General features: G+C 45.6%; 1 protein-coding gene across 1 annotated transcript in view; it reads right to left on the bottom strand.

Moving 5' to 3' along the window:
• The window catches only part of COL27A1 (collagen type XXVII alpha 1 chain), a gene marked incomplete at both ends in the record, with an annotated part of 141,124 nt that overhangs the window by 84,051 nt on the left and 33,860 nt on the right, over positions 1–23,213 (bottom strand). The window contains 7 exons of the mRNA XM_082295345.1: positions 6,444–6,488; positions 7,699–7,752; positions 10,051–10,095; positions 12,459–12,512; positions 13,363–13,407; positions 18,317–18,370; positions 20,296–20,349. Coding sequence (XP_082151471.1) covers positions 6,444–6,488; positions 7,699–7,752; positions 10,051–10,095; positions 12,459–12,512; positions 13,363–13,407; positions 18,317–18,370; positions 20,296–20,349 — 351 coding nt within the window. The remainder of the gene's footprint in view (positions 1–6,443; positions 6,489–7,698; positions 7,753–10,050; positions 10,096–12,458; positions 12,513–13,362; positions 13,408–18,316; positions 18,371–20,295; positions 20,350–23,213) is intronic.

Below are 23,213 nucleotides of genomic sequence, written 5' to 3' on the forward strand. Positions count from 1 at the left end.
CGGTGTCCTTTGCTCAGCCAAAGTCCTTTCAGGTGTTCACGTGTGGGTGGGTGTGTTGTATGTATACAACATCTGATTCAGTTTAAAGCACTTTCCCTGAAGGAGTAAAGGAGGCAGTCTGGCAGCTGCTGCTCCAAAGAATCCTGGCAGGTCTTCACGCCAACAGAATCGTTCTCCAAAAATAGGATTTTATTTTCCTGTTGGCTGAAGGTGAAGCTGCTCAAACCAACCAGCCCTCTTGTCTTGTCTGCAAAAGACTCTATTTGCCAGTTGGCTCCAGCCAGGTGAATCACTGCCCAGGAGCCTCCCCAGGGATGGAACTTGCAAGTCAAACAATTTAAGTAAGGAAAAAGAAAAAAAAAAAAGGTGGAGGAGAAGCAGGGCTGAGGGTGAGAGAAAGCATTCACTGGAAAAAAAGAAGGCGAATAAAACAAACAAGTGTAGCTTATGTTGGCAGCTCCCACCTCTGAGAGAATTCCTGGTGTGGACAGCAGACTGAGCCCCTCCACAGGTGAGCAACGAGTGGCTCAGCCCCAGCAGGAGTCACCCCAAAGGCAGCCTGGCAGACCCTGTGCTCCTGCTGTGCCTCCCAGCAGCTGTAACTCAACAGCTACGAAGGGACCTCTGCCTTCCCCTGGGTCTAGGCAGTTTTCAATCCTGCAAAGAGGGAGGTGCCATCCCTAGCTGGGTATAGAGTGAGGGTCTTGCTGCAGCTCTGCTCCTCTGCCACCTGAAAGGAAGCTTTGCTCTCTCCCCCGGGAGACTTCACAGCTCCGTGTCACCTCTTGGGACAAAGATTTCAGGGCATTTCTAAACATAATTCTCCCTCCAGCTGTGGGAGCACAGCAGGAGCAAGACAACAAAAATTTCCTGAAGCCCCCCCAGCAAACATCACTCAAGCGAAATGCCAGCCCCTCCACAGTCCTGCTCTATTCCTTTTTCACTGGTACAGGATCTTTTCCCAACCTGCAGAGCTCTGACCAAGTTACCATTGCACAAACACGTTGGCCTAATGCCACAGACCACTGAGCCTGCCACTGCTCCTCCTTATCTATGGCCAACATTTCCAAATCAAGCAGCCTCCTATTCAAGAAAGTCAAGCAGCTTTAGGGATCAAAATGTTTTCAGACTCAGAGGTGATAGTTGCATTATTTTTTCCCTATAATTTCTAACGAGAATAATTTTTGAACTTTGATTTATGAATAAGCTTTGCCCTGAAGGATTAAAGATACCTGGGAAGCCTTGATTCAGTTCCTCACAAGATTTTTGAATGATGATGGACAAGTCTCCTAGGAACATTCTTGGAAAAAAACCAAATATATTTCGGATTGTTTCTTTTCCTTCAATGGAAGTTATAGTTCTTGGCACCTTTCAAACTCTTTTCCCTGTGTTTTTAGTAATTCGCTTTGCCCATTCTTAAAAAAATGAAATACATACTGATATTGTCCACTTCTCCAGGTTATTTGTATGGTGTAATCATGGACATAGGAACATGTGAGAAGTAATCATACAAGCACCTCACCACAGAGATTTGGGAAACTCCAGACATGTGGAACACAGCTCAGGCCAAAAAGAGATGGTGACATTTGCTCTGGGCTCATGCCTGCATTTCAGAGTGGTGAACCAGGCCCAGAAGGGTGGAGAGACCAGACCAGCTGCCCAGCTTTAGTGTCCAACTTCAGCATTGAAAAAAGTCACAGATTGCTCCAACCACATCTATTTAAAAAATTTAGGTTAACAAAGAAAAAAAAAAAAAAAAAAAAGCAAAAAAAAAAAAAAAAAAAAAAGCAAAGAATTTACTTAAATGGCTAACAGGAAACATCCGGTCCGTGGGCTAAAACTCTCATTAAAAGAGGAGCTTTGTTCATGGCTAGTTTTCAGGACCTCTACTGGACTTTTCATGCAAACAGAATGATTAAAAGCATATTCTATTTGCTAATTAATCAGTTCCTGAAAAAGGCACCAAACATTTTGGTGCTGTGCTGGGGTACTGGCACAAAACAGAGCTACCCAAGTCCTGTCCATTAGCTCCGACAGACCACTTGTGCTCCTTTCTGCAGCTCATCTTGTGGATTTGCCTGTACACACAGGTCTTCAGCCCACACATTTCTCCACTGGCTTTAGCTGGCCACATCTAAGAGTACAATGAAGTGCTGTTACCAGTTTCCCAAATCTCAGCTCATGTGGTGCAGGAAACTCTTGGCTCACTCCAAATGCAAGGAAGGGTCTCAGCTGCATCCAAAGTAGAGAAAAGATTGAAGCAAGAGAGGAGCTGTTTATCCTCTTAGTCCCTACAGAGAGAAGCAACATTTGTTTTGTTGGTGTTCTGTGGTTGTGCCAGCCTTTCCAGGCACATGGCAGAGCATGTCTTCCCACTGTTGGCATGGACAATAGCTGAGCCTGTGTACCTTGGCAAAGCCCCACGCTCTGACGCTCAGGATTGATCTATCTCAGCCATCCATCAAAAGGTTTGGGGAGGCTACAAAAGAAAACCTTCCTGACCCAGAGGCAGCCCTGCTTTTGGCTATCCAGAGTCTCCCATGAGGCAATTGATGCCTGTTCATATGATGCAAGAGCCTACTCACGCTGGTGGGGAGGGCAGGAGTATCACATGCCCTTCTGACAGCTGATCAGATGAAGAAAAAGCAATGTATTGTGACTTGGTGTTCACTGGAGGCAGGAGTTAATGCATGATAAGTAAACACAGAAGAAGACAGCACACATGAAAAACAGCCTGGTGAGAAGGTGCCACTGTGTCACAAGCTGAGAGCTGGAGAGGGCGATCCTGCCTGTGGTCAGCTCCTGGGAAGTGGACGCCAGCTCCAGCACCCTGGCATTGCACTGGTGCTCCCAGCGAACACTGAGGCTGGTTCCAGTGGCTGCCAGGTCACTGCTGGCTCTCACAGCCCCCATGCTGTGGGTGACAGGAGAGGCACACTGCTGGACTCACCCACGTGCTGATCTCTATTACTTCAAATCCATGTGCCATTTTATGGCACCTCTTCCTTGACACACGAGCTGTAATCCTTGGCATTTCCACTCTAAGCTTCAGCTGCTGAGCTCAAAGGAGAGCTCTCCAAGGACGGTGTTCCCTGGTTTGCACAGAGTCAGAAGAGCCAAGCAGCTTGTGTGACACTGCATGTCACGGAGAGAAACCAGAACAATGACCACAGAGACGGGCAGGGAAGCAGAGATATCTGCTTGTGGTGTTAATGTCTTGCTCGTGCTGCTGTTACCAAATCCTTCCCGCCCTGGGGATGGTCTGATCCTGTGCTGTTTTGTGGACCCTTTGGGCCAGGGCTTTTCTTTCATGAGGCTTTTGCATGGTACCTGACACAGTGAGGCTCTAAGCACAGGACCAGCAGCACCACCAGGTTCTTAGAAAAATATAAGGAAACCTCGGTTATGTTTGACTGACTTGTGAATAGACCTCAGATGAACCTCAAAATTGCTAAGCATGTCTTTGAATTAAATTTGCTCCTTCTTTTTTATCTCTTTGAAAGAATACTACAAACAAAACAGATTGTAAGCAAAAAATCAGAGATATAAAATAGCACAGCTGGTGCAGTACTGACACTCTATGTGAAAAAGAGAGATATAAGCACACATCAAAACTAAAGATGAACCAAAAAAGAGCTCAAAGCTCTTTGGATATATTTCCTGAAAATTTGCCTTAAAATCTTTTCCTCTAGCAGGGCTTAAGAACTTCTGAAAATATTACACTCTATTTGAAGTTTAATACAATCTGCAGTGCAGACACTTCTGATTGTGGCTACCCATCTCCCACAGCATAAGGACAGCTTGGTGTTCCTTGAGCTAGTTCTATCTCCTACTCTTCCTATGAGTCATTTCCTACAGTGGCAGCACAGCTCCTTCCTAAAGATGAACCAGGACTGACACATTGCCTCTGCATGGCAAGACAGGGTATGAACAGCTTCTCTCACTCCTTCCCCCAGCAGCCCTGGTAGGGTCTTGTTTTTATAACTTTTTTTCCCAGCTGTTCAACTGAACACCATAAAAATCCACAAAAAATACCATAAAAGACAATTTTTTTCAGCCACTGCACTGGCAAGACTGAAGGTTTAAGCAAGCAGTCGCATCAGCTCCAGCCCTCCCAGCCCACCTCTAAAACAGGCAGATCCAGAGACGTACAGACTCATGTTATTTCAGCCTCCTTCATGCACTGGACTCCAACCATACCTCTCCCCCCAGACCACCCCCAGCCCTCTCCTTCTCCAAGGCCCATCTGTTGGGATGCACTGGCCTCCCGCGTCACTGATGTTGGGCAGGGAGAACCGAGCAGGAGGTGGAGTCAGCTGTTTTCACGACAGACTCACCACATCCCCCACAGCTCTGCAAAACTTAACTTCCCTGGAAGGATTTCAAGATCTGACTCATGTCCAGTTCCTCTATTTTAATCATTCCCTCTTACATCATTCTCGGAGGCCCACCATGTCACATGCAACCTCCCCCAGCCCCCCGCCCCTCCTTGGCTGAGCACTGATCTGCTGCCAGCTCTCATCCCAAACAAAGCCAGGTACAGAAATAGTGTGATACCAACTCCCTCCCTCCTCTCTAGAGCATTCACCAGCTTTGATGGCAGCTAATAAGGGCTTCCAAGAGCTCCCCCCTGAAATGACAACACTGAGATAGCACAGGAACAGCAGCCACGCTGGCAAACCTAAGGGTGCGGGGATAGGAGAGACCAGAGAAATCCCAGAAGGCTCACGAAAACCCCAAAGCAGCTGGGAGGCAGCACTGGCCAGGAGATAGGTGTTGGGAAGAGAATCAGGTCAGCTGGCTCCTGCTTTCCATCTCTCCCAGAGACTTCCTGAATAACTGTGGATGTCCCTTAATCTTTCTGTTCAAGCTCGGAAGTACAAATTGTCAGCATTGGTCCATTCAAGATTTCTTATTAAACCTGATATCATAAAACAGGGATGGAGCCAAAACTCTCTGAAGGAGCCAAGCAGAACAAAGGTGCTCATGCACAGCCATTTAATCCCTTCCCTAGATCCCAGCATAAATGCCTCCACGGCTGAGAGATTCCCTGCTGATCTCAGGGGAGCCCCTTGCTTGTAGCAATGACCGCCAGACCGAAACCCCTGCCTGGAAGATTACAAATCCTGGCCAACCAACAGCTGGAAGGCTTTGAGCCTGCAGCGTGCTCTGTGCAGAGAGAGCAGAGAGCAGAGCCCCTGCACCTAACAACAGCTGCTGTGTTTGTTTTGCCCTGGCCATTGAGTCATGGTTACACCATGGGCTCTGCACTTATTCATCACGGGGGTTTCTGGTGCAACCAGCAGCTTACAAAAGATCTGGTATAGATTTCCAGCACCCCTCCAAAAAATCTGCTTGATTGCTCCCCATCCCAGGCAGAGAAGGACAGGTGGGATGGACATGGCACTGCTGAGGTGTTTGCACAGCTTTCACAGTGAGAACATCAGCGAGTGGTGGGCGTGGGACTCCTGGCATGGACTCCAGGCGAGGGGGGCAAGGGGAAAGCGCTGGATTTTTCTGTGTGTGGGTGAGTGGACATTTTGCAAGAAGCCTGTGAGTGCAATGATGTCCAGAGGTCAAATGAAACTCAGGCTAACATGAAGGACAAGGTGCAAAGGCAATGAGACACAACAGAACTCCAACATGCCTGAGCTCTCTGCTGATTCCTGGAGCCAAAAGCTTTATCCAACTTCCTGAAGGAGGCATACAGAACTGCTTGGAAGAGGGTTGATGGGGTAAAGTCTTTCCTTTCTGTCCTTTCCCTGTTTCCTCTGCTCATTTCAGTATTTTTTCCCACTTGCTCTTGCTTTTTGCTACAGTCAGCACAGTCCGCCTTGTTCTTCTACACAGCTCTCACAGCTGTTTTCAGCCCTACCTGCAAAAACCTCTTCCTCCTAGCTGAGCTCTCACATCTACCTGGTCTCCTTGCTCCTCAAACACATCTTCCCCAGTACGTTACATCACCAAGGACAAAAAGGTTTCTATACAAAACCACACTTGCATGACACAAACCAGGATGAGAAAAGAGTAGGAGAGAGTCACAGCAAGAAAAGGATAATGCGATGGAACTGGTGGGAGTGCAAAGCAGGAGATGGAATAGAGCCAGTACAAACACCTGGGACGCTGCAATAATGGCTGGGAATTAAAAAGTGCATCCAGGGAAACAATTGGCCAGAGGCAGGACAGGAGGGAAGATGTTGTAGAAGAAAATCTAAGAAGTGTAAGATGCAAGGGAGCATGGAAAAAGAGTGCTAATGCCTGTGAATTGAGCAGAGCATGGAAGAAAGGAAGAGAGCAGTATCTCTATCTTTGGTTTTCTTCCTGCTTGAGAAGACAGACATGGAAAGGTCTGTTTGAAGATATGAAGGGACCCAGCCAAAAGCCACGTCTTGTTTCCAGTTTCATTCAACAACATCTGCATAATAGACGAGGAAAAACTTTACCGGCCTACCCATCTTGCCCCTCTTCCCAGGAACTCCAGGGATCCCCTGCAAGGAAAAAAAAACAGAGAGGAGAAAAAAAAAAAAAAAAAAAAGGTTCTGGTTGAGAAATCAAACAGCCAACCAACAATACAAAACAAAATGAGAAGAGAAAGGAGAATGCAAAACAGGCTAATGACTGCAGCATTGTTTGGGAATCAAAATTGACTACTTGCAGTCAGCTGTGAGAGCAGAAGACAATTAACCTTCACCCATTATCTATGGCCTCCCCGAGGACACACGCAGGCAGCACCCCCAGGCTGGGGCTGTGCTTAGCAGGAGCAGTCATTAAGCTACTGGTCTGGAACCAAATGAAGGCCACCGCCAAGGCACTTGCTGCAGAACTTCTGTTTATGTTTCTTATTTAGTTATACAAGCATTAAATCAGCATCGCCAGAGTGCAGGGCAGGCCCCTCCCAGGCAGGCACACACATGCTCACTCCCACATGGTCCCAGGGCCTCTCTGGTTTCTGCAGCTTGCATTTGAGGGAGAAAAGCCTGGAATCAAACAGTGTTCATCTTCCAGTGACCTTTCTTAGGAGCTCTTGTAGCAGGAAGAGGGGGGTCCTTGGCTGGGAAGAGATCAGGCAGTTGGGAGGATGGGGAGATGGAGAGTGGAAAAGCATGGGGTGTCCTGTAAAGTTCTGAACACTCGGGCTGGGGGAAGGCACAATGAAAAGGATGGGAGGAAGGGAGGACACAGCCACAGCTACCCACTCACAGCCCCATTCTTGACTGCCTAACTCAATGCAACTGGAAATAAAGCCATTTTCAGAAAGCTACTGTCTCTTCTGAGAGCCAGGCTCTTTGCAAACATCTCCAGTCAGATGCTGAGACAGAGTGGCTGGGAGGTCATTCCTGTGGGAGCAGGGAATCTCCATGTATATTCTCTTCATCCTGCCCCACCTCACCAAGATGAACTGGCAAGGGGGAGGGGGAAGGCAGGTTTTTAAGTGAAGGAGAATATAGAAAAACTCCTCTGTAGTCAACAGTGAGGTCTGATAGCCCTGCCTGAAGCCTGGGTTCTCCTCAGCTGAATATCAGCATTATACAGGGACACAGGTCTTCATTCAAGGGTAGGAAGAGACTAAGGAAGGGATAGTTAAGCATTAGGCATGCTTGCCTCCTTCCTCAGGAACTAGACATAGAGAAGGTTACATCAGGCTCTGAAGAACTGTATTCAACCAACACACCAAGGTTTTCTTCACAAAATACTCACTCGTTCTCCATCAGCCCCCGGTAGCCCAAATAATCCTGGGAGACCAATATACCCCTAAAGAAAAGAGGAAACAAGTAGTCAAATATGTTTCTCCATTAGCATCCAGTCAGTCTGTGTTTCCTGAAGAGCAGAGCAACCTCCAGTGTTGGTCAGTGGCAGCCATGATGAAATAAACCTTGAGGCAAGTGTATATGCCCATGGACTGCATGGTGCTGGCTTCCACGATGTAGTCCAAGGGCACATACCCTCACACCAGGGATCAGGAGGACTCCAGGCAGGAAGAGGACAGCCAAAAGAAACCTCACCTGGGCTGGCTCTACGCGTACCTGAGGGAAATGGAGCTTTGTTTGAGGTTAGCAAGAGCAATAGCAAAAGTAATCCACAGACCTACACCTCCTTTCATCTCTTTCTTTGCCTTTGACACTCATTTCCAACTGTTCTGTTGCACCAAGCCCTTTCTGTTTGTCTTCTGTCAGCTGGTGGTCACACGCTGTAGCCCCTTCTGAGGCAAACCACATCTTTTCCCGGCACCAGGGCTGCCACCACCCTGCAGTCAGTCCTGGCTCTGCCCAAAGCCTGTCCCTGCACCACCAAGACCTTGTGCAAACCTTCGTCATCCCAAGCACTGAAGGCCCTGCCTGGGCTGGGAGAGGCAGAACCTGACATTCCAGGCTTGGGGGATTGATGTGAAGCTAAACTTGTACATCCACACAGATCCAAACTATAGGGAAACCACCTTTGCACCAACACATTTCACATAAAACCTGCTGCTTCCACACTCATCAGAAACATTGTGTTTTCAGGTTTCTCTATGGCCTTGGGGTCCTGCTGAGACAAGACATGCTGCATAAAACACTGTATTTCCCTTCCCTTGCCACAATGGCAGCCTTGTGTTTAATCCCTTTGCTCAGCAGCCTGGACAAAGTTACCTTGTGTGCTGGGCCTCTGCAAAGGCCCAACTGGTGCCAAACATGCCGAATCCAGAGGAAGTGAATTTCAGCTGGGAGCCCCCCTCTGTGGCACCTCACTGTTACAAGTGCTAACATTGCTTTTCTCTCATCTTTCTTTCTCCCTCATCGCTAAATCTCTGTCTGCCAAGCCCACCAAACTTTTTCACCAGTCCATCACTCCCTGTGTTTCCTTTAGAGACAACACCTAGCTGGGAAGTAATGCTACATTAAAATGATCCTGTCTGCCTTTGCCTCCTGAATCCTAAAAGAAACCACGTAACTCCCGAACTTTTCCTGGAGAAGGAAAAAGTAGAGGTGGAGAATGAAGAAGAGTCCAGAAATGCACAAAATGCACATATCTTACCTTAGCACCCAATTCTGATTGACTGTGGTTGAACTGAGAAAGGACTTCCTTGGGTATTTATAAATATTTCAGTCCTCAGCACTCAGGGGTGCAACATGGAAAATAACTTTCAAATCTTACATTCTGCACATCTACCGCCCAATAACTACACAAGGCCCTGGTTAGAGCAGTGAAAGAGATGCCCTAGGGAAAACTTCAGCCCTTGCAGAAGTGGGGTGAGCAAGTTGTGCTCTCAGATTTTCCTCTCTCCTGCAGGAACTGAACATGCCATCTCCCTTCCCAGCTCAGGAATACTGCTAGCTACAGGGTCAGCATTTGTTTATTCCTTGCAGTTTTCCTAATGATGAAAGCCAGCTGCTTGAATTTACTGCATATAGAGAAAGTATCACATGCTAGAGAAATGGGGGGGGGGAGGGGGAAGGGAGGTTTATTGGCTTAGAATCTCATTGTGAATTTATAATTGCAGGAAAAGAACAAAATGTGATTAACAAGAGCCTTAAGAAGTAACAAAAAAAGAATCCTTTGCAGTGAGAATAAAACCCCAGCAATTATTTTTGGTGAGTAAAACCAGGCAGGACGGAGATATTGTTTTTATTTGCACATGGCTTCAAGATGCTGGCTTGCTGTTGTGCATAATGATATAAATCACTCCCAAACCAGGCCTGTACCCAAATAAGCCCATATTCAGCGTGGTCAAAGACCACTGAACCACACTGATTGAAACTAAAGAGGCCTTTGGGACATGGGGCTTGCAGGCTTTGATAGGAATTTGTAAGCCGTTCTTTCCTCTCCTGCAATGTGAGCCCTGAAGGGGCTGACTTTATCATCAGCACTATTGGGGAACCTTGATCATGGTACATTCCATGTTTAATTTTAGAAACTTAACAGTGCTTCAATAAACGAGCAGTGCACGTTTCAAATCCCCCAAACTCAACAAATTAAAGCAACTAGCTTCTGCATTGCAAAATCAAGCATAATATTTCTTGAGAAGCCTTTGATAAAAACAAGCAGAGAAAAGCCAGATGAAAGGTTGCTTACCCGAGTGCCTTTTGGGCCAGATTCCCCTATGGGGCCAGGTAAACCCTAGAACAGAAGGGAAAAAACAAAGACAAATGTGGACAAGCTTTAACTTAAAATTATGAGCAGTGCCAACCCCCCAAGCACCATCCCTGCATGGTTCTGCTTTAAGTGCTTCTTAAAGCTCTTAAAGCTTTAAGTGCTGCGTGGTTCTGCTTTAAGAGTCCAAGGAGTATCAACAAAGGAGAAAAAAAAGACAAAATGATACAAATAACAGATCTCCCATTGTTGGGGAGCTGGGACTCAGCAGAACCTGAGACTGCTGCACATAGTGAGCCTTCCCTGGGGCTGAAGCAGAGATTTCTGATGATAAAGACCACAAGGGCTGATGCAGTGGGGTGTCCAGAGGTTGTGTTACACTTTGGATGCGAGGCACAATGATGCTCTGTGCCCAACAGCTCTCCATTCATCTTCCTGCCTAAGCAAACACATGAGTAGCAAATGTATTCCAATACCTGCTTAGGGAGCACTGATGGAATGAGAAAGTCTGATTTCCACAGCCTAGAAAGTCACTTAGCTTTGCAGGTACTCTGATATCTCTAACCCTTTGCAGCATCAGCTATGGAAAGAATTGAAAATTCATTCCCCATTCTAATTCTATGCCTAATGCTGCTCACTTGAAGTACTGCAAAGAAGTGTAAAAATGCAAAATAAATTTTCATGTTTATTATCTTCTAGCAAGGTACCAGATCAATTTTTTTTTTCTAGTTCCAAATGTTGATGGGATTTTTTCTTTGGGGGGGGGGGGAAGGCTAAATCCATATTTTCTTCAGCTGGCAGCACTGCAGGCTCAGCCTGGGATGTGAAAGTCCAGTTGTGCTCTTCCCTGGCTCTTGCATCATTGCCAAAGATTTCAGGCATCAGGGTGAAGTTACAATCCTGCCTGTGATGCACAAACCAAACCCAAGCCAAGCCCTCTCTCCCATTGCTGCAGAGCCAGCACAGCTGACAGGAGTAACAAGTAGTAAAATCTCAGTAAAGTAAACAGCTCTGATGCAGGATACACACAGCATTCAGATAGGCCGAAAAAAAGCTGCCTTAAAAAAATAGAAAAGTCACTTTCCTGGCCCAAACCACATTTTAAGAAGGCAGTTTTGTTCTTTGAATGTCAAGGCACAGATTTCATCCTGCTTATCTGATGGGCTGAATTGCTTAACAGCATTTATTAACCTTGTATGTCCAAAATCTCCTGGACCTCTTCTTATTAGTCATCTAACACACATTCACACCTAGGAGACTCTTTGGCATGCTCAGCTCTAAGAGCCTTTCAGAGTATGAATGGAGCATTTAGTCAGGTGCATAAAGCTCCCATCCAGTTCTGCCATCTGTGCTCTCCAGTGTGCAAGCAAGGTATCAGTTTAATTTTCAATTTAAAATGGGTCATGCATTATTGACAGTCTGAGGCAGAGAGATGCAGACTTGTTCTGCAGGTCTAGTTCACATTTAATCCAACAACCTACACATCTGCATAAAAAATTCACATCCAAACTCATGATAAGTCTGAAAGATTCAGGACAGAGCATTTGGGATCTTTGGCATATGCCTGGTCTCTTGGCTTAGAGATAAACATGGCAGAATCCAACATTAATGTGTCCATTTTAGAAAATCCTGACAAACTTACTTCACCACAAACTGTTATAGGGCTAGATGTTCTGTCCTCCAACAGATTCCATTTTTTAGGGTCTTACAAATTCTCCTCTTTCCTTTCCACTGTTAAGCATCTTACATCAGTAGGACAACAAAGTGTCTAGTCTTGACCCATTACCCAATGCACACTCCTCCATTCCTAAAGTTGTCTTTGTGTAATTTTTTTCAGCATGAGAACAAAGACTTGATTGTCTTTCATCATCTTTTTTGCAGCTGCAAATATGATTTTTATATCTATATTTACAGTTCATGCATAACGTTATGTGTGTGTATATGTATGATCATGCCAGTACATTTTACTAGTGAGAGTTCATCTAAATCTCCTCCTCCAATAATAAATACACCTTTTTCCATCCCAGGTTTCTAACTTGTCCAACATTAGATGCAAAATATGCCTAAAAGAGAAGGGTTAGCAGCTTGCAGGTATCTCTCTGCTCTGCTGTTCTGTTTTTTCCCTGTTATACTGAAGAAAAATCTGTCAGAATTTACTATAGAAATTCAGGTGTTATTTATCATAGGCACAAAATGCTTTTTAACAATATTTCAGAGTTTAAAGACTGTATTATTGGTACAACATCTTGAGGAGGAAAGAAGGAAAATATTCAGACATCAAATATACCAACATTTTCTAGAGGACTGCACTGTCCTTAGTGAGGCATGTCTTTAGCTACCTGGACACCCAAATCCCTACTGTGTGCACAGCATGATGAGATTTACTGCACCTGCCTGCCAGGATAACCTTTGGCACCTGGACTTCCAGCTGGTCCTTGTTCGCCCTTTGGAGAGAAAAAAGAAAAGGCACAAAAGGTCAGGTGAATGTCCCACTTGGGAAGTGTCTTTAGCTGCATCACTGTGGAATGGATTAACCTGATGCACATTTATCAAGAGGAAAAAAATATTAAGGGTAGATCATGAAGTTAATTAACAAGGGGGGAAAACACACAGAAGCCAAGTCAACAGGACCCATACACTAAGCAAGTGCTGCTGTTTCTCCTTCTCCCTTCATTTGCAGGGAAAGCAGCAGATAGTCTGGAACAAGGACGCTAAGAGAAGGTGTAAGGCTGCATCTATATCTGGCATATGGAACCGTTTTGCTGGTGGGAAAGCACTGCCAAAATTCTTCAGAACTAAATGGATTCATGTATAATATCCTTTAACATCATTGCTAACAGGGCCTGCTATTCATTGCCTTTTTTTTTTTTACTGCATTGCAAACATCAAACTTAACCAAATAAAGAGGGGGAAGAAAAGGGGAGGGGGGAAATGGGCTTTGGGAAGGGAATGACATATACTCAACACAGTGTGGTTAGTAAAGTCCAGGTGAAATTAATGTAAAAAGACAAATAAAGGGGGAGGATGGTGAGCTGGTTTTTCTTCCCCCAAGTAAACTTAGCATGGCTGAGCAGTGAAAATTAGAAATTAAATTTAGCAACTCCAAGGCAGTCTCCTCCCACCATCCCATTGATGCTGGGTCCGTGTGTGTGCTCAGATCCCAGTGTGTGCTGAGCAGCCCTGGAAAGAGCTGGCTGTCCACACCGAGCAGGCTGTACCAGAGCCAAACCAGCATCACAGCCAGCAAATCCATCCCTCCTTAAAGGTCCCCTGTTGGGAAGTGGGAAAACTCACCTGGTCTCCAGGGTGACCTAGTGGTCCAGGGTAGCCTTTATATCCCTGTCAAAATAGGATGGAGGAGATGAATACTAAGAAACAAAAATACAGTAAAAAAATACAGTACTGGGTTTGGTTTTAATTTCTCTTTGCAGGTGGGATTATTGTTCTGAGGTGAAGCAGGATTTTAGACAGCATTAAACAACCATGCAAACTTTTATCAAGCTGCTTTGTGCTTGCACCACCCAAACCTGCTGATGTGCCCTGCTGTGGTCTGGGGTGGTACATACTCTGGAAGGAATTGCTCCATGAACACATTTAGAGTGGTCTCCATGCTCAGATCTGTCTATTTGTAATCTACACCTTGAGCAAGGCTGCCCTTAATCCTCAGGAAACCACAGGCCCGTAGAATGAAATGTTGGCTTTGGGCACATTGGGGACTACAGCAACATGAGTCACTTGTGTTTCAGAGCTCTTACTTTTGCTTTAGAATTTGAAATGCCACATGAAACACCAAAACAACCATTACTGCCACAGGAAACTTTGATTTTTCTATTTTGAGCTTGTTTAGCTTCCACCTTTTCTAATCTAATTATTACAAGATCCAGAGTTCTTCATTATGAAGCTACTAAAAATTGTGAGCAAGCTGCCTCTCAACCTGCTCTCTCTGCTAAACTAATTAGAATGAGTTTCTTAATCCACCTTGCTTACTGGCAAGTGTTTCAGGCTTCAAATCATTCCCACAGGTCTTTCATAAACCTGCTTCAGTTTGTCAGTATTTCATTTTTTTGGGGGGATGCAGACACCGGAGCAGGACAAGGGCAGCCTGTTTGACTGCAGACTGAGCACTGTGTGTCTTTCAAGGAGTTTGCTTTCTCCTGGATTTACCTAGAGCTCCCTTCAAATAGAGTAAATTTTGTATGTGATTAATGCTTCAGGTTTTTTCCCTCTTCTTTATTATCTTGCTTCAGCTGTTTAAAACAAATTCACTTCCATCAAGAGAAGCAGAGCAGGAGATTAAACTCAGTTACAGAGATGACTGTTTAGCTGGGCTACCAGCAAGATTAAAACAAAAAAAAAGCAGAAAATTTAACTTGAAACAAATGGGAGAGAAAAAAATAAACATGGAACAATCCTTGCACAAATACTAGAGAAATAACAAATTGCTTTCAATGGTGGATTACAACTAATTGTACCTCAGTCCCTGCTACTCACCCTGTCCTGGGCTCCAGCGCACCTCATCTGTCTCTGAACTCCACAGGGAGTGTCCCTGCTCTGGAAGCCATCACCAGACCCAGGGGTGACCGAGCACTTGGCCTTTGGCTCCACTCACCACAAGAACCCAGGACTGTTTCTGCTCCCAGGTCCACATCTCTGCTTAACAGCTTTTTTATTCTTCCCACAGGCTATTCCAGACCTGCAGCCTGAGCTTTTGCTGGCAGGGTGTGCAACGCTCTCAGCCATCCTGGCCACTACCCGCTCCCCTTTGCATTCCTCCTGCCTTGTTATTTCAGACAGTCTGGCCTGGAAAGATGTTGATTCCCTTCTCACCAGTTCTCTCCTGCTTGGCCTTGCTCTGGACAGAGCTGCACCTCCTGGCAAGGCTGACATGAAAGACACTTGTTTGAACCACCTTGAGGGTCCTTTCTCCAAATGTTGTGAGAGCATTTCAGTCAGACATTCCTCATTGGAAGTGCCTCAGCAGCTCTTGGAGGAGGACCAGCACGCAGGATTCCCTGCCCCTCTCCAGGAATCTACCCCATGAATTCTTCTCCTGCTCATCCTCTCCCTGGCTCCTCCACAGAGGTTTAGCAGAAAGGAGGGAGAATGGTCCACCCTGGTTGGGTGTCTGGCCTGAAGGTGAGAGCTGCCAACAGAAACATCCCTGGGTTCAGCATCTCCAGTCATTCCCTGGAATTTAGATTTCCATGGGGTCTTCTCCTGGGACCTCTGCCCACTTCTTCCAGACTGGAGCAGGAGCTATGTTTGTTTCTAGATAGCTGGAACACCAAGCTTAGAAATATTTTACTTTTCCACTGATAAGAAAGATGTGCCTGGCTTGGCTGCTCTGAAGCATTCTGCTCCAGCTGGGTTTCTGGAGGATGGGTGTTTTGAGCCTGCCATGTCCACCCAAAGTAGGTGGTGGCATGATGGTCCCTTGAGATGCTCAAAGCATGTCCTGAACTAAATCCTGCACCAAGCACCACATTGCTAGTTCTGTAAGTGAATGGCACTTAGGTTAAGTATGTAGACACTCTGCTACTGTTGTGTTCTATTAAATATTCTCCTCACTACGTATCCTGGGCTCTGGAGAGTTTCAAATGTATTTCTTCACAATTTACCGCAGTTATTTCTGCCCCAGGTTAATTATAACGAGGGAAAACCAGAAAAGCTCGTATATGTTAGAGCTGGCTGCAGTGTGAAAGTATTTACCTGCTAAAATCCTCTTCAAATAGCAGTAAAATGACAGGGCAGAGGGTATGAAAACAACTGCATTTGCTCTTTTATCTAAACACTTCCTGATGATTACAGGGCAGTCAATACAAAGGGCTGTGATTTAGAAAGGAAATTGTGCTCCAGTGAAGAATTTACTCATCTATGATGATATTTATAATCCACTCTCTCCTAGCTAAAGGGATCATCCTGCACTTTGGTAGGAAATGTGAAAAATAAAGGGGCCAGGGAATGACACCTGCATACAGGATGTTTTGAAGCCCTGACCACTTCCCAGCTCTGTCTTTGCTCTCTGACTCTAATGAAGCTTTGCCTCTCTCACTGCTGCTGTTTTCTCCTCTGGAGAAATGATGCTGCTCTGCTGAGATCTATCTTCAAGGCAGCTGTGGTCTGCCAAAGCCAAAGTCCACAGGTTCATAGGCACCAGATGGACAGGCAGAGGGAACGTCCAAGACACCCTTCCTGAGAACTCCTGGTCTGCAAAAGCACCATTTACTCTGTGTGGAGAAGATGAGAAATACACCTGCTGCTTCTAAGGCAGTTTCATGTACTCATAGATGTGTGGAGCTAAAACAACTCTGGGGGTGCTCTGAGATCAGCCTGTCCAATCCTACAAATCCAATCCAAGTTTGTCAGCATTCCCAAGGCAGGCACTGAGGAATGAGCCACACTATCCAAAACCATATGCTGCTGGTTGTGGCTCCAGCTCATGCTGCTGAGCCAGTGGTTTCATTTAGTGGGAAAAGTATTTTATTTCTCCTGGTGAAATATTTTGCCCATTTGAAGGTTTCTACATGGTGTTCTCAGATCAAAGCCCTGAGAGCCCTTTTTGCAGCCCCTCCATGGAGTGAGCTGAGGGGTGCCCATTTCCAAGGTGTTGCTGTTTTCCGGTAGCCAAAATGTGTTGCCCACCTTCAGCCAAGTACCAGTGTATTTTCACTGGGAGAATGCCAGCAGGGAATCCAGATTAAAAAAAAGATTTTTCCAAACATTCCTCCAACAGCTGCAAATTTTTTCTTAATGTAAGATGCTAATAAAAGCCAGGTTACACCAAACCCACTGCCAGACTAGTGCTACTGGGAGGTATTTTTAAGCTGCACCAAGGAAAAATTTCAACATCCAACTTGCTCATTACTTGAAGAAACAGAAGCATACCCCTGCCTTTACCCAGTCCTGTGGGAGTTAAGATCAGATGTGAAGGCCATGTGCTGGACTTGGGAATGTTTGTTCAATCTCCTATTCCTTCTCTGCTTTTTCCACTATGAGTCCTTGCACTCCTGACATTGCATTTTGCTGATCGTAACCACAAGGTTTTGTTTTATGAGCTGTTATACCAGGAAAATTGTATTCTTTGCACCCTATTAGTTAGAACTTGTTTGTGACAGCAAAAGGTCCATAATCGATCACTCAGTTGCTCCTACTCCACACAGCACCCCAAGCGTGACCAGCCTTGGAGTAGAAAAATAAACTCAGCCTCTCCTCTTGGCAATTCGGTTCTAGTATAAAGCATACAACAAATAATCATGGAGAGGGAGGGTTCCTTTCAGCCTCCTCCACACTCCACTCTCTCCTTGGAGTATTAAAACACCCGAGGAGGTGTTTGTGTGCAGCTAACTGACCTGAGGAACAGTGTACGGTCAATGGCCCATTGACTGATAAAGTGATTGAAACAAGATGCTAATTTTAACTGTTCAGTTTAGCTGTGGCAATATTGGCTTGCTGGGAAGGGGAGTCATGGCCACTGAGTCCCACTCAAACAGCTTCCTGCAACAGGTCCAGCTTCCAAAAAAAGAAACCTACCTACCAACACAGCCTGGAACTGGAAACTCAGCTGAAATGCCCTTGATCTATGAGAGATCTGAGCTCCAGATATGGATTGCTGAGGCATTGCTGTGCAGGCTTGAATGCATGGATACAGACACACACCCTGCTGCCTCAGGAAAACAGGGATGGATCTTGTGTTCTATCCTTACATACCCTTTTCTAGGCATAAATGTGTTGTTTGTGATGTTAATGGTGTTGAAGCATCAATATGGAAGCAAATAAAGTAAAACCTGACCAGTGCTGACAGTCTCCAAGCAAAATAAAGAGGGAAGGCACACAGATACTTTTTTGAAATGTGCTTTACCAAGATAGACAGCCATGGTTTCCTTGGAATGCTGGTACTGTTCTGAATCCAGCCTTTGAGTATTGCTGTTGGTTGGAGATCCCTTTAGTTAATGCACTGGCTGCACCAGGTCTAAATTGAGCTTGCTGAGGAACACCCAGTGTCAGGGTGCAGAGGGATGTGGAATACAAAGAAAGAACAGAATTCTGTATCCAGAATTTCATTTCATACTCTTACACAGTCTTTAGGCAGTTGCTTCAGCCTATCTCCCTAGGTTATACACCTGCAAAATAGGCATAAGGCTCTTTGGGTGGGTACTGGGACGTTTAATTAAATCTTTTAGGCAGAGTTAAAGAAGAAAATTTAAAAATAAAATTATCGATCTAATTCACTAGAAAAGTACACTCTTACCTTTCTACCAGGTGGTCCAGGGAACCCAGTTAAACCAGGTAAGCCCACATCTCCCTGTAGGAAGCAAGCAAGTTCTATTAGTTTTCAGCAACATTTTCCCAATGCCTCCTGCAGTTACTGCAATTATTTTGCTGACACCAGCCCCCAGCTATTGATATTTCTGGTTCTAATCACAACTCTTCAAAACCTGACTGGATAAGAAGTGTAGATTTAAACAACATCTCTATTAACTGGCTCATATAAATAATAACCCCAGTTAATTAATGGCAGCTGCTGCTGGAGTCCAGCTTTTCGCAAGCAGAATGAATGCGCTTTTTTCCCCCTCAATGATCTCATTCAGTCACATGCTTCATTCGCCTTTCAGTAGGCATTGAAATCGCCAAGGCAAGGAAATTTTAGCTTTTAAGTGTAATAAGAACAACAGGTACCTCCTGCCAAATCCTGTGATTTACTCTCACACTCTGCTACTGCACTGGCTCAGCCCATGGCTCCTGTTCGGACGGTGCTGGTGGTGTAATTATTTAACCTGCCCAGATGACACGGATTGAACCTTTGTAGGCTGCTAGTGGGAGGGTTTGTTCAGTGGCCTGTACTTCTGAAAAGGGATTGCATCACATCCCGCTGGCAAACCCAAACCATCACAGAACGGATGAGCGCATTGCTGTGAGACCTCTCCAACACCCAACTCGGCTGTGTGAGCCCACTTTGGCCTCCTCTGACCAGAGTCTAAAAACCCTGGAGTGCCTTCTTACTGAAATTTTAAAAATTTCCAGTATCTAGCTTGAAAATTAGGCATCACTCCAAACTCCTGCTGCAAACTCCTTATTCCTATTACTGCTAACAAATAACACCTTGCTAACACAAGCTAAAGGCAATCTGGATCTCTCCCTTTTTACCAAGCACTGTCTTCAAGAAAACAGTTCCAGACCCTGCAGGTGGATGATTTCCATGTGATGCCACTCCAATATAGTGTACCAGAAATTTCAAAAGACATCTCATGCTGTTAAGTTAAAAGCATCATTTCAGACTTAGCCTTCTTAATGTTTTCTAGCATTGCCTTCCATCTTGCTGTTGTGTGGCCTCACTGTGCTTTATGGAGGCAGCTGGTGTCAAATGAAGGGCCCAAGCTCCTTATGGCTGGTGCTTTCTATGAGCTGTGCATTTATAGCAAGACTTATGGTGAAAGGAAGAGAACCAGGCTTCTGCCCTGGACAAGAGTTACCAAGGATTGTGCAGGCATCACTGAAAGAACTAACTGAGGTAGATGATGTGGAACCCTGATTGCCCTACTGTTCATTTCTAGAATTCTGTGAGGGCTTGTTGCCTCAGTAAAAATCACTCAGCTGTGAAACAGCAAAAATGGGAGTTGTAAGTTATTGAAAAGAATTAGCAGAAGTCTGATCCTTAACAACTGCTAAACCCAGAAAGCAGCTTTCCTTCCTAGCTAGGTGCTTTGTGCTGGTTTGAGCAGCCCTTGGTGGAAACCCCTCAGTGAGGTCCACGCCTTAGAAGCCTCTACCAAGAAACCTCTACCCTGATGGGGCTGCAGCAGGAGGCAAACCCCCGTTCCTCAGCTCCTCGGCAAGAACATCCTTTCCTTGGCCTTCAAGGTTTTTATTCCTTAGACTGGGATTGCCTTTTGCTGCAGCTGCATGCCCAGATTGTGGCTGTACCTTCAAGGTGCTACTTGAAACACTTGGCTGAAGTAGCCACAAGCCTGTGGCAACAGGAACTTCAGTTGGGCTGCAGATTGTGGATAAATTGGATGAGCACTCAGACAACAACACTGTGGCAGGTGGCACCTCAGTGCACTATGATCAGTGAGGGCTACCTCTCTTTAATCCTGAATCCATGGTCTAAGCCTCATTTCCCAGTCCTATGTCAACTTGAGCAGCTGTGATGCTTGTGGCTGCAGTGCAGACTCCCTGTGTGTGTGCACAGGTCTAAAAGCCCACCATGGCCTCGGGGTGACATCTCACCTTCTGCCCATTGCGAGCTTTTCCAGGCGACAGGCCAGGATCACCTTTCTGACCCTGAAATGAAAAACTTACATTAGTGACATAATCCAAGGGCTCAGCCCACAGATGTGGTTCTGCTTCCACCAAGCCTCCAAACTAGAAAACCATTTTTTTTATTGCAGTCTTCCTCGACATCCCAAATGTATTAAAGTGGCTGGGAATAGCTGTTTTGCTGGGGGTGGATTTGCTAAGTGATTGCTGCTGCTAAAGAGTTGAGTTTCAAACAGTAGTTGACAGTATTAAATTGGCTAAAGAAAGGATAACTGGAAGAAAGCAATGTCAGGACTTTTGATACTTATTAGACCAGACAGCTGCGATTCCTTCCTTGTCTACAACTACCATCACAAAAATAATTACCAAACCTAATACTGGGGCTAAACCATCCTTCTCAACAACTCACTAGATGCTGTTGCTTTTTTAACTGTGAGGGACAGATGAAACTGCAGAGAAAGTTGTACTGATTAGACACCCCCAACAGCCCGAGCAGAGGCTCCGAGGCTGGCAGAAGGCAGCACGCTCGACCTTAAGTGGCAGTGTTCCTTATTTTCCTCCTTAACAACCATGACGAGGGAAATTACAGTTTGAGGCTGTGATCTTCCAACAAACAGGCTGGAATCTCAGCAGCTTTTGATCATCTAATTCCAGCAGATTGCATTGGAAATCCCACTTCCAATTCTCAGAAGGTGGAAAGGTAATGTGAGCACCTAACAGGGGAAGAGATGCAAGTAGGAAAATCTAGAAGACATTGAAGTGTCCCAGGTTCTTTGGGTAGGGGAGAGGTAAAGCTCAGCACACATAACATCTCTTCTGGCCCAGCCAGGATGGGTATGCCCAGATCAGTCACTATTTGACACCCCATGAATCATAAGCAAGCCACAACCTCTGTGTGCCACATCAGCACAGGACAGCTGGGAGGGTTAATTAATGGCTGTCAAGTGAAGTGATTACAGGGAAGGGGAGACCCAGAAAGGAGCAATACTGGTTATTAACTGGCATTTCTCATGAGCAGCACAGAGCTCTGGCTACAGCCAGCTGAGCTGCTTTTCCACACAGCCTCACTGTAAGTACATTCCATGTGTACTTCCCATCTTGCACAGAGTGTAAATCTCCCCTTCTCCTCCTCCTCCAGCATCCACCACAAGCTGCAACACTCAGGAATGAGACTGCTTGGCTCTGGACTGTAGGGAGCACTGCAGATTCAAGGCAGATGCATCTGCACAAATTCTGAATGAAGGCTGCTGGGTTTGCAAACAGTAAATGAAGTCATGCAGATAATCTTGCTTTGCATGCAGCTGTTATCAGGGCAATTTTCCCACTCCTTGAGGTTCAGAGCAGTCAGTGGGTGCTGCCACTGCTGGGAACAGATTAGAGAAGCCCTTGGGATCGCTGGGCATTCACTTCTACTCTGCAAAATTAATTCACTGCAGCAGGTAGACACCCACCACTTTCCCTAAATCCTCCCATGTGTTCCATGCAATGGCTTTGAGACCTGGAAAAGAACACAAGCCTCTTGTGTTTTCCCCTGGGAAGCACCAGATCACATTAGCAAAGTCTCTGCTTTGCCCTGGTTCTGTGCTCAGCACTGCTGAGACCATCACACAGGTGAAGAATTCAGCCACGAGCAGGGTCACATGTCCCTGAGATTAATCAGCAATGGGACCAGAGGGAACGGATGCCTGGATGCGAGGGCTGAAATTGTGGATTAATTGCTTGAGTCTTCTTATACAGAAATGACAACAGGGGAATTAACCTAAGTCTTGTCCATCACCAAGCCATAGCACATTTGCAACAAGCTTCTCTCTTTCCCATCCTAATTTACCGAGAACACTTCTTCCTCTCATAAAGGAAGAAATTGTTTTCTTCTGTTTTTTTTTTTTTTCCTACCTGGGAGAAGTTTAGAGCTGTGCAATTTAAACATCCCAGTTTTGCAATCCCACTAATACTATTTTGAACATCAGTGAGCCAAACTGATGAGCTACCCTGGAGAAAAAACATTAACTAAACTGAAAATTCAGTATTTTTCAAGCACATCCTGAGAGATACATCCAGCTGTTAGCAAACACCCCTCCTGTCCTCCAGCAGCTTTCAGGTGACAGAACCAGTCACGACCCCAGCCCAGCCTGTGCCTACAGCTATTTCAAAGGTTATCTGCAATAATCGTTCTCTGCTAACCAGATGCAACAGCAGTTTTACAACTGCCAAGGACAACAAGCAGAATGCAGAAAGTGGCAAGAATCCTCCTTTAAGCAGTTTCACATCATGAATTGCTGAGCTAAGCACCACAGGCTAAATTCCCAGGTGGCACAAGCAGGTGTAATGCCACTGGAGTCAGTGAAACCATGCCCAAGCAGATCAGCAGGATTTTGGCTCAACATCTACAAACAGCTCTGTGCAAAAGATCAGCTTCCTAAGTCCAAGGAATTACAAGTGCTCAGCTCCAGTGGTGAGAATAAAGTGGGCTCTGCACAGGGTTGACTGTGAAATGCAGAAACACAACTAAAGCACTACAACCAGGCAGGAGACCCATAAATACATCCAGAGCCTGCAGTGCCACACCACAGCCCTTTAAGGGCTCTGGTCATTCAGTTGATAAAAATTATGCTCCTGGGTCCCTTCTTAAGTGACAATGACTTGGGAGTTAGTCACGGTTTCCAAGCTGTATCTATCTGGGAAACTTCAATTTCCTTTCTTAGATTGCTTGTTTCTTCCGTGGGATTAACTGCTATCTAAGCAAGACCAAGCCCAGCAGCCACTTGTCGGCTCTCAGCAAGAGAAGTTCCACTTGGAGCTGCTCTGCCCTGTTGCCTAGGCTGAGCTCTCACAAGTCCATGATTTCTGCCACGTGCTGGGTCTATTAAAAAGATTCCCATCTCTGAAAG

This window comes from Coloeus monedula (genome assembly GCF_965178545.1).
Source record: "Coloeus monedula genome assembly, chromosome: 21".
Lineage (NCBI taxonomy): Eukaryota > Metazoa > Chordata > Aves > Passeriformes > Corvidae > Coloeus > Coloeus monedula.